The following is a 16,572-nucleotide window of genomic DNA, read 5'->3' as shown; positions in this document are numbered from 1 at the left end:
TAGTCTTTATTTTGAAGTCTATTTTGTCTGATATGAGAATTGCTACTCCAGCTTTCTTTTGGTTTCCATTTGCATGGAATATCTTTTTCCATCCCCTCACTTTCAGTCCGTATGTGTCCCTAGGTCTGAAGTGGGTCTCTTGTGGACAGCATATATATGGGTCTTGTTTTTGTATCCATTCAGCAAGCCTGTGTCTTTTGGTTGGAGCATTTAATCCATTCACGTTTAAGGTAATTATCGATATGTGTGTTCCTATGACCATTTTCTTAATTGTTTGGGTTTGTTTTTGTAGGTCCTGTTCCTCTCTTGTGTTTCCCACTTAGAGAAGTTCCTTTAGCATTTGTTGTAGAGCTGGTTTGGTGGTGCTGAATTCTCTTAGCTTTTGCTTGCCTGTAAAGCTTTTGATTTCTCCTTCGAATCTAAATGAGATCCTTGCTGGGTAGAGTAATGTTGGTTGTAGGTCCTTCCCTTCCATCCGTTTAAGTATATCATGCCACTCCCTTCTGGCTTGTAGAGTTTCTGCTGAGAAATCAGCTGTTAACCTTATGGGAGTTCCCTTGGATGTTATTTGTCATTTTTCCCTTGCTGCTTTCAACAATTTTTCTTTGTCTTTAATTTTTGCCAATTTGATTAATACGTGTCTCGGCGTGTTTCTCCGTGGGTTTATCCTGTATGAGACTCGCTGCGCTTCCTCGACTTGGGTTGTTATTTCCTTTCCCATGTTAGGGAATTTTTCTAGTATAATGTCTTCAAATATTTTCTCGGGTTCTTTCTCTCTCTCTTCTCCTTCTGGGACCCCTATAATGCGAATGTTGTTGCATTTAATGTTGTCCCAGAGGTCTCTTAGTCTGTCTTCATTTCTTTTCATTCTCTTTTCTTTATTCTGTTCCGCAGCAGTGAATTCCACCATTCTGTCTTTCAGGTCACTTACTTATCTGTTCTTCTGCCTCAGTTATTCTGCTATTGATTCCTTCTAGTGTATTTTTCATTTCAGTTATTGTATTGTTCATCTCTGTTTGTTTGTTCTTTAATTCTTCTAGGTCTTTGTTAAACATTTCTTGCATCTTCTTGATTTTTACCTCCATTCTTTTTCCGAGGTCCTGGATCATCTTCACTATCCTTATTCTGAGTTCTTTTTCTGGAAGGTTGCCTATCTCCACTTCTTTTAGTTGTTTTTCTGGGGTTTTATCTTGTTCCTTCATCTGGAACATAGCCCTCTGCCTTTTCATCTTGTCTATCTCTCTGTGAATGTGGTTTTTGTTCCACAGGCTGCAGGATTGTAGTTCTTCTTGCTTCTGCTTGCATGTCTAACTTTCAAGAGTTCATGTATGAAGGCTTCCTGTGGTACTTGACAAATTTCTCAACCTAAAAGAAAACATTCTATTGAATTTGGATACTGACTTTCCAAGACTCCAAATATTAAGTGAATCGCCCTTACTTTAAGGGGAAAATATAGATTTTTGATTTATAGGAAAGATTACTGGCTAATTTATTTGTGTATATGTGTTTATTGTGTTAAAGAAAATGTCATAAAATGTAACATCCTAATTGCCAATTTATTTTTATAATGAATTTATATGACTACACACACCCCTATTTTCTGGTTAATACCTGTTATCCCATTGCAATTATTAACAGCATCTCCTTTCACTTTCAAAAGTGCCCAGCTTGGAGGATTATATGGTCATGTTATAAGAAAGTTAGATTTCATCTGTATTCAGAATGAATCTTTGAAATGGGTGTGACCACATTGCATATTCCCTATAAATATGAAAGTTGCTAAATTCTTTGCATTGATCACAAAAGTAAAAATGCATGTGGTTATAGACTGATCTGATTCCTAGTCATGTTTTCTAGATATGTTTATGTAAGATTCTCCCATATAAACAGGATCTTTCAAGGAAGTGAGCAGTTTTTCCCCATATTGTCCTTAAAATGCTTGATAGACTTCAAGCATCTTACCTTCTGCTGGGGAGGAGTGTGGCAACTGATAGAATCAATGACAGCATACTGTCCTATCATAAGAATACTTTATTGTAACTTTGAAATAGGAAGAATGATGACCCAGTCACATAGCTAATTAAGAAATTGGTCTACCCTGAAGTCTCCAAGTACCTTAAGATCTTTGACTAAGAGTATACTAGTGTTACTCATTTACTCTAGATTGTATGTACCTCAACAGTGGAGAGTGTTGTTAGTTCCTTAGATGTTATTTTGTTTCTCAAATATTTGGTGCTATGATTTTACTCTGTAGTCAGTCAAGTCCTGCCTGACACTTCTTCCATTTGTGGGAAAGAAGACAGATGCTGTTGAAGGAAAATGAAACCCAGACAGACCTCAGATGGCTTAGCCATGATCACGATAAGTAGTTGGAGTCATGAACTCCGCCTAAACCCAGTTCACTGAGTCTCCACACACAATTACCGCCTGGGCTGTTTTGTTTTAAATTTCTTCTAAAAAGTAGCCCTTCTGTTGATCTATTCTGTTTGGAATAGTATGTTGTGAGAAGCTGAGTCAAGGGTATCTTTGGCAAGTAAACCATAAAAAGGTAATTTCATGCAACTAATTGAGTCTTACATTATTATTGCCGTTACCCTAACATTGTGGTCTGTGAATGACACTCCCTAGTATAGCTATACCAAGTGGCCCTTTTTTGAGTGCACACTGTGTGCTAAATGCAGTTCTAGGCATTTTACATATGTATCTTGTTTCTTGTAGGAACTAGAACAAGTCTCTGAACTCACTGGAAAGCTATGGTTCAATATTTTTACTTTGTTCAATACTTTGTTTTACTCTGCTATTTAATGTAGCTAAGTCATGTTTTTTAAATTTCATTTGAGCAATTGTTGACTGTTTGCATTTTATTTTGTTTGTTTGTTTTGTTTTTTAGATTCCACATATAAGTGAGACCATACGGTATTTGCCTTTCTCTGATTTCACTTAGCATAATACCCTCTAGATCCATCCAAGTTGTCACAAATGGCAAGCTTTCTTTTTTTTAATGGCTGAGTAATATTGTATATATGCACCACATCTTCTTTATCCATTCATCAGTGAACACTTAGGTTGCTTCCATATCTTGGCTATTATAAATAATGCTGCAATGAACATTGCTGTGTGTGTATCTTTTTGAAAAAAAAATTTTTTTTCTTGGCTGCGCCATATGGCTTGTGGGACCTTAGTTCCCTGACCAGGGACCGAACCCGCACCCTCGACAGTGAAAGTGCAGAGTCCTAACCAGTGGACCCCCAGGGAATTCCATGTATCTTTTTGAATTAGTGTTTTTGTTTTCTTTGGATAAATATCCAAAAGTGAAATTGCTAGATAATATGGTAGTTCTATTTTTAATTTTTTGAAGAACCTCCATACTGCTTTCTATAATGGCTGCACCAATTTACAATCCTACCAGCATTGCACAGGGTTCCCTTTTCTGCACATTCTTGCCAACAGTTGTTATTTGTTGTCTTTTTGGTGATAGCCATTCTGACAGGTGTAAGGTGATATGTCATTGTGGTTTTAATTTGCATTTCCCTGATGATTAGTACTGTTGAGCATCTTTTTTATGTGTCTGTTGGCCATCTGTATTTCCTCTTTGGAAAATGTCTATTCAGGTCCTCTGCACATTTTTTAATCAGGTTGTTTGGTTTTTTGATGTTGAGGTATATTAGTTCCTTGTATATTTTGGACGTGAACCCCTTAACGGATATATCGTTTGCAAATATGTTCTCCCATTCAGAATGCTGCCTTTTGGTTTGTTGATAGCTTCCTTGTCTGTGCCAAAGGTTTTTAGTTTGGTGTAGTCCCATGGGATGCTTTACTTTTAACTTGATAGTAGTTCTTAATCCCTTCAGAAGAAAGAAGACTTACAGACGTATGAAATATTATATAGTGAGAAAATTCCTGCTTAAGGGACTGCTTTACTGATTTGTGGCAGCATAAACAATTGCCTAACAAGTCCGGATTACAGCAGGGCCCACGTCTCACCAATCACCACCATGAACACTCCTAACCCAGGCTTAGTGTCTTAACAACACCCTGTTCCTTAGCACTCCAGACAGGTGTGTGTTTCTTTCTCTGCGGATGGTGTAGTCACTTCCTGTTTGTTTCCTGCCAGCCCACGTTGAAGGAGAAGCCAGGTACTGAACTGAAGCCCTGGATGTAGTCTGCATTTTGCCAGCAGAAGTGGATTGTTTAGTCTGGGTTCAACAAAGGACTAGGCAGTTTCAAGTTTGGAGTAAGAGTGGCGTGCGAGACAGACTTGACCCCTGAAGAACTGTGCAGCTGCACATATAACAAGGCAAAGAAGTGATAAGGTGAAATTAGAGACTCAAGGAGGAAAGGTCATCTGGGACTTGCTGTGGGGATGGGCACTGACCAGTCAGTCACCTTTGGCATTTTGTAGTGGGATATTTTCAGAAGTAGCAGTCAAGCCTCTCTTCTGTGAAGCAAATGCTTATCTAGTGGTGTGGCTAAGCTTTCTCTTATTATAAGTATAATTGATTTATAGAAACCTTCATTTTTAAAAGTTGTAGGCCACTTAACTATAAAATTAGATGTAGAATGGATTCTTCTCTCTGCCTTATTCTAAATTAGAGGCCGTTATACTGTCATCATGTTACATGATTCAAATAACCCATTTCCAGTTGTTCCCCAGCCAATCTTTAAGTTGTACATGGATAGCATTCAAACCTAAAATAATTATAATTAAAAATAGGTAAGCCATATATGAAATTCAGAATCTCTTCTGTCAGCTCTTATTTTGGCAATAGAAGAATACAGTACTCTTATCACAGATCACCCATCAGTGGGATTTAGATTGTGACTAACTCAATTGGGAAAGGGAAGCAGGGCATGGGTGGAACCTCACAGCTGAATGATTTGATCGGAGCTGTTTTCCTCTCTCTCTCTGTCATCCTCAAAAATAAGAATTATGCAGTTGGGCTTTCCTCTTGTCCTGTAACAGATCTGTCTCCCTGAACGTCTTTCCTCCGTTTCCTGATATTCAAAGATTTTGAGCACACAGTTTAGAGAAAACCAAAGAAAATATATAGAAGACAAATTTAATTTGACTTTTTTTCTTAATAAGGTAATAAAGGAAACACAGTCTTTAACCAAGGCTTCAACAGTAAAGGACTAGATTTAATTTGAAAGCTCAGAGAATTCAGATTCATTCATTTCAGCTATGTGCCAAGGATCCATTAAATCAGGTACTGTACTATTCTTGGTACAGGGATACAGCACCTAGAATTGGACATACAAAGTCCTTACTTTTGAGGAGCATACATCTCCCTTTTGATTTCCTTCTAAAACTTAGCCGGTACTGTACCTCCGAGAAAGTCCTCAGAGTGCTTTCACATATAGGCTTTAGACATTAGAGTTTCTAGTTAACATTTTATTCCTAATAGCCTTTATTTGTGTGTAAGAAGTAGATTCATATAATATATATAGTTGTAATATTGGATCATAAAGCTAAATCATTTCTGGATCCTAGCAGCAACACATGATAGAATTCCTTACAGTAGAACAAACATTTACTAAAGTCTTGCAGCATATAAGGCACTGTTTTGAGAGCATGGGTGACACAGGATGTATAAAACGTGGTCTCTTATAATTCCGGTGGGAGAAGTGAGCATTTGCTCAGCCACTTCTAACAGAAGGCGAGTGGGAGTGCTGTATATATGTGCAGTGATCTTAATTACTGTCTGTGGTTCCTGTTCCTGCTGCAGTGACTCAGGGGAGTCATCGAAGGTACAGATTTGACTTTCTGAAGTTAGTCCTGTATGCAGAAAATGAAGTTGTTTGAATTTCTTCCTATTTTGGCTTTGAGCTACTCCTTTGACTTACCACCAAACTTTCATTATTTCTTACTTAAAATATCCCAATCATTTAAATGGATAGCAGTTAACTCCCAGACACTCCTACATGAAGATTCAAGAATTAAAGACAATGGTTGGGGGTTGCTGAAGGGGCAGTGATAGAGATGGGTTGATGCAGGATTAGATGTTTCCCTTCAGAACGTTCTTGGATGCTGTATAAAACAATCTAAGCCATTATTAGAGGATGTGATATCTGGCCATGCGTTTTAACTTTCTTATGATGTTCCAGTTAATGAATTTGTAATACGATATTACATAATATAGTATTGATTCAGTTTGGTTTAATCCAATGCAGATGCATTTTTCTAGCCTTAGGAGTTCTGCTTGCTTAACTCTCTTAGGACAAAGAATGTGGCTTATGCCAAAACTGAGTAATGAGTAATGGCTTCATTGTGGTTTTTCCTCATTTGCTATTTTAAAAAGCCAGTCGCTTAAGTCTCATTGACTGATTATTAACCAGTCTAAGTATTTTAAATATTTGGAAGTAATTAGTCTGCTGTGTGAATGGCTTGAGTAGTCATTAAAGTGGAATGTCAACTTTATTTATTGGAAACATTTCTATTTTTGTTGAGCCCTCATTTCTTTATAAGTGAAACATTATAGTTCTCGTGGCCTTTGTTAGTTGGCTCTTCCATTTGGTCCCACACAAAAGTGGGTTTTTATCTAAGCCATAGGCATGAGCTTGAGAGTGGTGCTCTTAAAGAAAGGGCTTGTTAGATCTGGTTAGATCTGAGGCCATGGTCAGATGAGTTCCATGTGTGCCCCTCGCCCCCTGCCAAAGACCCAGAACTTTTTTCTGAGGTCACAGACTGCAAACCCTCAACCTGGCCCATCACGATCCCAGTGTGTTAGCTATTTCAAGGGGATCAGACAAATCTGTTGACCCCTTTACTAGTCTTGAAAACATAAGAGCGCTTGGTGCTGGTGTCCAGTTAGTACCCAGCCCGTCACAAGGGCAGAGAATGAACACAAACATTCTCCTCCCTCCTTACGCTGTGGTGGAAATAGCCATAGACAAGTCAGATGTCCAGAGTTGAAGTCCTGGAATTCGGGAATTTAAAAAAAAGGTCTAATTTTAACTACCTTAACAGTCCGGTGACTCGAAGAGTTTTGTTTAACTTCTCTGGATCTGTTTAGTAGTTTTTTAAACAGCTTTCTTGAGGTATAATTCACATGACGTACAGTTCACCCATTTAAAGTGTACAGTTCAGTGGCTTTTCACAGAGCTGTATTTTCACAGAGTTGTATATTCACAGAGTTACCCATCTATCACCACAGTCAATTTCAGAACGTTTTCATTACCCTCAAAAGAAACTCCATACCTAGCTATTACTGCCCAGTCCTCCCATTCCCTCTGGCCCTAAGCAACCCCAGATCTATTTATGTCACTATAGATTTGCCTGTTCTGGACATTTCATATAAATGGACTCATACAATATGTGCTCTGTGACAGGCTTCTTTCACGTAGCATAATGTTTTCAAGGGTTGTCAATGTTTAGCATGCATCAGCGCTTCTTTCCTTTTTATTGCCAAATAATATTCCATTGCATGGATCTACCACATTTAATTTACCCATTCATCAGCTGATGGACATTTAGACTGTTTCCATCTTCTGTCATGAATAATGCTGCTGTGAGGGTTCGTGTACAGGTTTTTGTGTGGACATGTGTTTTCATTTCTCTTGGGTATATATACCTAGGAGTGAAATTGCAGGGTCCCATGGTAATTCTGTGCTTACCTGTTTGAGGAATTGCCAGACTGTTATCCAAAGATTCCACAGGATTTTATACTCTTAATTTTACAGTGTATTAGGATTTCAGTTTCTCTATATCCTTAGCGGTCACCTGGCTCTAAACCACGTGCTGTTGCATTCCGCTCTGGCTATCTCCAGGGGAGGCGGGTGGCAGCTACTATGCGCCCAGCTGACAGATCTGACCTGAGAGAGCCCGAGGGCTTTTAGAATCCAAGGCAGTCATCTCCCAGCTAAACAGCTGGCTATCTGGTCTGAATTTATCTGTTCTTGCCAGCTTTAGTTTGGGATGGTAATCTTGTGTAGGGTTGCAGTGTGGGGATGGGGGCTTGGCAGGGCAAAGTATTGTTTTAGTAGCCTACCCTTTAAATCTTCTACGTAGAAGAGAATTCGTAGTACAGAAAGAAGAAACACTAGTTGGGCTATACTTTCTCATGTATGTTCTCTTTCAAGTCCATTCCTCCTGCCCCACACGGTTTGTAATAGTGGTAGAGAAGAGTGTGTTTCTTTTTTTCATTAGACAGAGGCAGTGGAGGCCCAGAGAGGTTACTTGCCTAAAGTTATATATTATACTAGTTAGTATTTGGAAGGGGACTAGCAAAGGAGGAGATGGGATGTGTACTTAGAATAGACCCTGACTTCCAAGTTATGATCCTTTCCGTTGTTTCATAGCTGTTTGAGTATACAGTTTGTGCATAAGAGTTCTTAGGCAGCTCTTCTGGACCTAGAAATGAAATTCTAATAACGAACCACCCCAGCGGTTGAGATCCAGTGCTATGATTCTGTGACTGGTGCTCATAGCTATGACCAAAGTTAAAATGACACAGTGCATTGAAAACTAACTGCTACTAACTTATTCTGCCATTCTCACCTTCCAAGATGGACCCTTGCACTCCCCTCAGAACTTGCTCTACCCTGGGTCCTTTCTATTAATTAAGAACAGAAGCATATGGTTAGAATTTAGAAGTCTATATAGTAAAGGTGTGTTTTTAAAGCAGATAATTTGAATACTTTCAGTCACCTTTTAATTAGCGTAACTCCATCTTTTTAGGTCTCCTCTCTTCTCTTTGCCCATTTTGAACTCAGAGAAACTTGAAAGACATTGTGCACTAGTTACAGACACCTGGGTTTAAATCCAGGGTTTGCTATTTACTGCCTGTGTGACCTTGAGTTGTTTGCTTAACCTCTCTGTGTCAGAAATTGTTACATGGAAAAATAATGGTGCATATCTTCCTAGGAATGCAACGGTGATTAAATAAGTTAATACACATAAAGTGCTTAGAAGAGTACCTGGCATGCGGAATGTACTCAGTACACGTTAGCTGTTTATTGTTTTTTAAAAACACTCATAATAATAGAAACCTTATCATGACCACTGCTGCTACCACCCTTGCTACAACTCCAGCTCTTCTGGTCAAAATTGAACAACCTATGATTCAGGTTATCTATTTATTAAAAAAAATTTTGTGGGAGCGCACTGTACAGCATGTGGGATCTTAGCTCCCGGACCAGGGATCAAACCTGGGCCCTTGGCAGTGAAAGCGCGGAGTCCTAACCACTGGACCACCAGGGAGTTCCCTGATTCAGGCTATTTAAAAAACAGGGAATTGCCTGGTGGTCCAGTGGTTAGGACTCCACGCTTTCACTGCCTCGGGCGTGGGTTCAATCCCTGGTCAGGGAACTAAGATCCTGCAGGACGCACAGCACGCCGAAAATAAATAAGTAAGTAAATAACGAAATAACTAAATAAAATTTTTTAAAAATAAAAAAAGAATTGAAGGTGATTTGTCCATTACACATACCTTGCTCTTCTAGCAGTTAGGCTGTTAAGGGACAGCAGGAGAACGAGACCTGTTTACAAGACATGTCAATCAACCTTCTTTTGATTCCTCTTGATTGTGTTTCCTGAGCACCCAGGGGAGGGTTCTTCCTTGACTGGGTCTAGCCCAGGGCATCCCATGCTCACTCAGTATTGGAAAACCAGCCACTTTCTAATCAATTGAACTAGATTTTGAGGTTAATTTTAGCCAGCCTGGGGACAACATATAAAAGGAAAAAAAACTGGAAAACCCTCCTAGTTCACTTTCAGATTTTTCAAGATTGATTTCTGTGGAAAACCAGTAACACACATGTGAGCATGGAGAGAATAATTTTCATTTCTTTAAGATTTAGATAGGAAACAACCAGGAACAATTTGCCCCAAAAGGTATTTACTGTCCCAAGAATGTAATTTGAATTTCTGTCTTAGCTGTTTTTAAAAAAAAAAAAACTTCTGAGGGACTTCCTTGGTGGTGCAGTGTATAAGACTCTCCGCTCCCAATGCAGGGGGCCCAGGGTTTGATCCCTGGTCAGGGAACTAGATCCCACATGCTGCAACTAAGAGTTCACGTGCCGCAACTAAGGAGCCCACCTGCCGCAACTAAGACCTGGCACAACCAAATAAATAAGTAAGTAAATAAATAAAACTTCTGGGACGCCCTTGGCTTCCAGCAACTATAGCTGGAATCCCTCACAGTACCTGGTGTGGTTCCAAACATGCAGTTAATATGGGACTAAGTGAATGTGTAGTTAAATAAGTAAACACAGCTTCCCCCTGGGTTGTCTTTAACGCCTTGCTCCTCCCTCTCTTAATCTCCAGGTATTTCAGATGAAGACATTATCAACATTACTCTTCCTACTGGAGTCCCTATTCTCCTGGAACTGGACGAGAACCTGCGTGCCATTGGACCTCACCAGTTCCTGGGCAACCAAGAGGCTATCCAAGCAGCCATTAAGAAAGTAGAGGATCAAGGAAAAGTGAAACGCGCTGACAAATAAAATCTTTCCCACGTGCTAGCTAGGGATAGCTGCAGAAGGAGTGGTATGCGGTGTGTTATGGGTGCTGATCTCGCTTTTTTTTTTTTTTTTTTCCTCCCCCGCTGATTTTTCCTGATTTTCCCAGATCTAGGCTGTGGGGTAGAGTTTGTATAAGTAACTAGGTATGTTGGCCCAGATAAAGGCTTTAGGATGCCTGAGTGCTAATGTCATAAGTCTTATGCGTTAGCCCCTGCCGGCCCCATTTGAATTAGCCACTAAGTTAGTCACCAGTGGGGCTTAATCAATGTCATAAGTTTCTGAGATGGGGGAGCAACAAGTGGAGGTCAAGTTCAAGGTATTCCTCCAATAAATCAGTATAGAGTGACCAATGACAGGCACTACTTACTCCAATAAGTAGTTCACATTTATATTTACTGAGACTTTCTAGGGTGATAATAAAGGGCGTTAGATAACACACTATACTTAAGTATTTATTACTAGTCTTTTTCTCTAGGGAGAGGGATGCTTTGATAGGTTAAGACCAGAGGCCCATTAAATGGGAGAGTCACGGATGGATTCCTCCAAGACAGCCAACAACAAACACCAAGGCCCTTTGCCTCATGACATTTGGTGGAATTCCTCTCTGGCTGCTAGAACTAGCAGCATATAGACAGCTATAGCTGTTCGTGTTCTCTTTTTGTTTTATTTTTGTTTTTTAAACTTTAATTTGGGGGTCTTTAAAATTAATTTAAAAATAAGTTCTGTGACTGAAAATGGTACCATCCCAAGAATTTCCATATGATTCATAAATATTAAGTATAGGCTGCTGAATTATTCTCTGCTCTTATCTTCCTATAACACAAAGAGTTGTACTTATTTCAACACACAGACATGCCTAATTCTCTAAAAATTGAAGGTCGGGTCGGGGGAAGGTAGAATATAGTGGGTGTAATTTTATTCACTTGAACAGGGGGAATGGTATATTCGCACTTGTCACATACATTTGTTCTTTATCTGCTGAGGGCAAAACATTATGGTACGTAGTCTATAGTATTCAGGGTAGGCCACAGACAGAATTGACTGCTTATCAATCTTAATGATATAGGATGTTTTTAGATGCTGGAGATAGGTAAGTGATCATTTCTTTAAGCTACTGCCTTATTTCAGAGCAGGTGACATATATTTCAGTGATAAAGTCATGTAAACAATTTCCAACTATAAAAGCTATTACAGATATCACCAGTTTTTCATGGTTTTCCATTGGTGGATTAGTTTATTTGTATCCATTTTATAGTAAAACTGTCATTAGAAGGAAACTAATTCTAAAACCCTTGCTACTGCTTGGTCTCTGCTGATCCTTAAATCAAGACTTAGAGCATCAGCTGATGAAGATGGCTGAAAAAAAGAAATGAACCTGGTATGCTCACAGCTGGCTGCATCTGTGATGCATCTGTGATGCATGGAATGTGGATGCTTGACGTTCCTGACCAACTACTGGCTTTTCTGCTGTAGTCCTTCTTTTCACAGTTCTGTTGCCTAACCAAATAACACTGTTTATAATTCAGAGATCAGGGCCAAGAACACACCTACCAGATCTTCCTAGAATTCCAAACCTATGGCTAAGCTTCAACTCAGACCATTTTTGAACAGCTTCATCTCTGGAATTGGCGTCTGAATTTTCCAGCCCAAGAAGTGACCATGTCTTAACACAGCTCAAGAGCCTAGAGTTGGATTCTTCCCTTGTCCTGCATCTAGATATCCACCTCCAGTGGACACCTGGCAGCATGATGTGCTCCTGCTCACAGAGCTGTGCTCACACCCAGTCACTTTGGAATCTTACAGACTTCTTAAGAGAGGGATAATTTTTGCTGACACTTTCTTTTTGGTTTTTGAGATCTTGGCTGAAATAAATGAAGAGATATTTATGAAAACTTGATGTAAAATTATTTTTAACGACTCCAGCACTTCAACCTTGAGACCACCTAGTGAATCTGTTTTCTTTGCATGGCTTACAAGGGATCCAGAATTTTTGATGTAGGTATCTTGAAATCTGCCTAACCTGCATCCTCATCTTGGCATCCTTCTATACCACGTCAAGCTGGGACCAAAAAATGGGGATTTTTTTTTAATTTAAAAAATGATAGAGCTTCCCTGGTGGCGCAGTGGTTGAGAGTCCTCCTGCCAATGCAGGGGACACGGGTTCATGCCCCGGTCTGGGAAGATCCCACATGCCGCGGAGCAGCTAGGCCCGTGAGCCATGGCCGCTGAGGCTGTGCGTCTGGAGCCTGTGCTCCACAACGGGAGAGGCCACAACAGTGAGAGGCCGGCCCACGTACCGCAAAAAAAAAAAAAAAAAAAAGACAGCTTATCCAGAAATTTGGTCCTTGGAGAGGGCAGCTCATCCTGCTGCCAGGTTGGGCTTGCCCTGGAGCCAGTTAGACACGTCTCTTTTGCCCAGGCTGTAATGATTGTTTCATGCAGGTCCAGTGTGGTAAGATAAGAGCCATAGCAAGATGCTACTCCTAGAGTTTTAATTTTTAAATATCTCAGATGAGTAGTGTATCCCAGTACGCTCAGACTTTGTTTTTCTGAAAGAACAAATTCTGCCTCAGAAAATGGAAGTTCTTGCATCATCCAGTACTAATTTGAGCACTGAATTAACAAAGCATCCTCGGTTAGAGTACATAATGTCGTGTATGTTTCCTTGATAAGAGGTATGAGGCAAATTTCTTAACATGATCTGGCTATTTCCAAGCTCAACCAGATTCTTTTGCTCCAAATTTGCAGACTATTTCTCATCTTGGGTCATGACCACTTTTATTAAAATGCAGTCCCTCCATGTGCACATTAATGGCAGTGGTTATTTGTCTTCTGGCCTGGGAAGCCTCCCCAGGCTCTATAGGTTTGTTGTGAAAATGCTTTTTTTTGGTCAGCGTGTGAGCTGGTTAAAGCCAATCCCCATCGGACAGCAGTTGGCCAACTTGGTGGCCAGAAGCAGAAATCCTCCTGATCACGATGACAGTCTCAGGAAAGAGAAGTCAGAGGTCATGTACATTTCCTCCCATTCCTACTATGTAGTTATAGTTTTTTATTTTTCTAGCTCCTTTGTGTTTATGACAAAATGAGGTAGGGGAACCAGCTTTACTAGACAGAAGATTCATCATCCCCAGCGCCATTTTTAATTTATTTTTATGCTTTTACATAAAGTGGCAAGCCTCTTTTTAAAGTTCAGCTTTCTTCTTACCTGGGAAGTCTTTCATACGCTCAAATTGCCTCAACATTGCAGACCCTGATCGTTTCTCCTGTTTTTGTCTTCTGCATGGTTGGATTTTGCAAGTTTGGGGCTCACTTATGTAACACTATTCATTGTATTGAATCACGCCTAGCCTCTCAAAAGATCTGGCTGTGGCAGATGCCATGCTATGCTGTAGCCTGATGGTTTCCACATTGGTCTGTGAGGGGACTTTGATCCCAAGGGGAATATGAAACATCCATACTATAAGAATATTTTAATCATACAATCTCCCTCTAGTGACAAAGCTATTTGGCAAAATGATAGGCAGAATTTAAGTCAATCTTTTTCCACAATTGAAGTTTTATTTATTGGAGGATAATCTAGCTATGTAGACTAACTTTTAAGACACGAAACTTAAGTCCAAAAAAAATGAAAGTTCCTTAGACAATTTTTTAAAGATAAGCTAGATTGTCATCAATACTTCCTATTTTCACATAATAAAGCCACATCTTATTTGCTATTTATTTGAGTTGGGGCTAGCCATTTAAGCTTATGCTTACTCTGATTTGACAGGAATATATTTTTAAAAATATTTTTATTATAAAAAATTTTAAACATCCACAAAAGCTGAGAGTATAAATAACACAAAGAACGCTCGCCCATCAGCCACTATCACCTCATTAACCATTATGTGTATCTTCTCACACTGTCCACTGGATTGCTTTGAAACAAATGCCAAACATCAAACAGGATAAATTTTGAAAAGGAAAACACCTCAAATAGTCTTCAACCAATTAAAGCAGAAGCCACAGTAATCTGTTCTAAATTTGTCCTCTTTGGTCCTCTCAAGAAACAGCCATTGCTAAGTTGTCCAATTCGAGTCCTATATATAGGTGCATTATCTCTCGTTGCTGCTTAAAGAGCTGTTAGTCTGCTCTGTGTGACTTCTGTGGGATAATTTGGGATGATATGGTACCGCTGATGTTAAATTCAAGTGTTTAAAGATGAAGATGTTCCTGAGACTGTTTTTAGGATGTAATTCTGAATCTCATAGATTTAAAAAATTGAGCAAATTTGTTGATATTGTAAATTAGGTTACTCACAATGGGAGAAGGGAGATAGAAAGTGGAGGAAGATAAAGAAGACCCCCGTGTTACTAGTTTTGAGCTGGAGATACCTGTAGGAATGTGTGTGCATTTTCCTCTCTCTTTTCTTCCCAGCGCCACCCCCCAACCCCAGCTCTGGCTCTGTGCTCTGAAAGGGCCTAGAAGCCATAACCTAGTAATAGTGAGCACATGTAGTTCCCTTGATCTTGTTTTCTAAATACTGTTCCACAGACCCAGGCATGTTTGGGAAAATCGTTGATTCCAGGTTGGAGGCAGATAAAGTATAAGGTGAGCTTAGAACATCTTGGTCAGAAAAGAAAAAAATGCCCGAAGACTGGTGGGACACAAAAATTGGCTTCAAATGCCAAATCTGGGACCGTTTGAGATGAAAGAAGAGAATAACAATAATGGATTATAGAACATTTGTCTCAGTCTGTTCAGGCTGTTGTGACAAAACACCACAGACAGGGTGGCTTAAATAACATTTCTCAGAGTTCTGGAGGCTGGGAAGTCCAGGATCCAGGCACTGGCAGATTTAGTGTCTGATAAGAACCCTCTTTCTGGTGCTCAGAAAGACACCTTCTCGCTGTGTCCTCACATGGTAGAGAGGGAGGGGGCTCTGGTCTCTTCCTCTTATAAGGACACTGTTCTCATCCTGAAGGATCCACCCTCATGACCTCATCTAAATCTGCTCACCTCCCAAAGGCCCTACCTCCAAATACCATCACACTGGGGATTAGGGTTTTAACATTTGAACCTTAATTCGATATTTTAATTAAAAGTTATAAAGGACATTTTGGGGGCCTGAAAAATTTAAGGGTGAGGTGTCATTATGTCTGCAGCTCACATTAAAATGTTTGAGCCAACACAATTGCTCCTATATATTTAAAGAGATGCAGAAAGCAAATATAGTAAATGTTATAATTGATGAGGAAAGAGTTAATAATGTACTATTTTTCCAGCTTTTCTGTAGGTTTGACATTTTCCAAAATAAAACCCCCCCAAATAAATAAATAAAGTGACAGGAGAAAAAAAATTGACAAAGAAGCAACTAAAACAACCTTGTATTAAGTACAGTCACTAAAACATGTTTCGCTATATGCAGTGAGTGGATAAAGGTGCCTGGTTTCTGTACTTTTTGTTCTTGAAATCTTAGTTTTTGTTAGTAAAGGAAAAGCTTGTTTAGTCTGTATTGTCAAGAAACAAGTTCTACACTCATTTTTTTCTACTAGGTCTAGTGCCACAGTTATTTATCAGACAATTAGCTTCTCTGCTAATACAAGTCAAAAATAGGATTATGATTGCCATCACCTTGTAGCTGAACAAATAGAATTTCTCCTGATACAAAACCTTCTACTTTAATCTTTTAGTACCTTAGGATGGCATCCCTTCTTAATGCCACCGTTTGGCTCCTAAACTCTACTTAATCTCTGGGCCTCCGTTTCCTTCGATTTTGGCTCCCTGCAGCGGCTACCTCCCGTGTCCCTTGTGTCACTCAGCTCAGTGTCATCGCCCAGCTTGAATCCATGTGACCTCAAAGCAGCCATGATTTCTACTGCTGCTTCATGCTTCCTTCTACTAAGACTGCTGAGGGTCAATAGCCTGTAATGAATGCTTCTCATTGCCCAAAGCAGAAGTCAAATAGGTTCTGTTGGCACTGAAGATTGGCCTTTTATTTATGTTGTGGTTGACCACTTAAGCCTGAAGTCTATTCTTACTTTAAAAACAGCGTTCACGAAAACGATCCTGTTTTCATGAAGGAAACTCTACCTTTTCAAGACAGCTTCATTTAATTCTCTGCAAAGCCAA

At 39.6% G+C, this 16,572-nt stretch overlaps 1 protein-coding gene across 3 annotated transcripts in view; it reads left to right on the top strand.

Moving 5' to 3' along the window:
* Positions 1-10,895, top strand: part of BPGM (bisphosphoglycerate mutase) — a 29,693-nt gene extending 18,798 nt beyond the window's left edge. For all 3 annotated transcript variants that reach the window (XM_007106179.2, XM_028489722.2, XM_028489723.2), the window contains one exon: positions 10,265-10,895. In XM_007106179.2, coding sequence (XP_007106241.1) covers positions 10,265-10,443 — 179 coding nt within the window. In that variant the 3' untranslated portion in view covers positions 10,444-10,895. The remainder of the gene's footprint in view (positions 1-10,264) is intronic.
* Positions 10,896-16,572: the final 5,677 nt, after the last annotated feature.

Source organism: Physeter macrocephalus, chromosome 5, assembly GCF_002837175.3.
Source record: "Physeter macrocephalus isolate SW-GA chromosome 5, ASM283717v5, whole genome shotgun sequence".
Taxonomy (NCBI): Eukaryota; Metazoa; Chordata; class Mammalia; order Artiodactyla; family Physeteridae; genus Physeter; species Physeter macrocephalus.
Note: the sequence above shows the minus strand (reverse complement) of the source record. Positions and strands in the feature narration are given on the sequence as shown.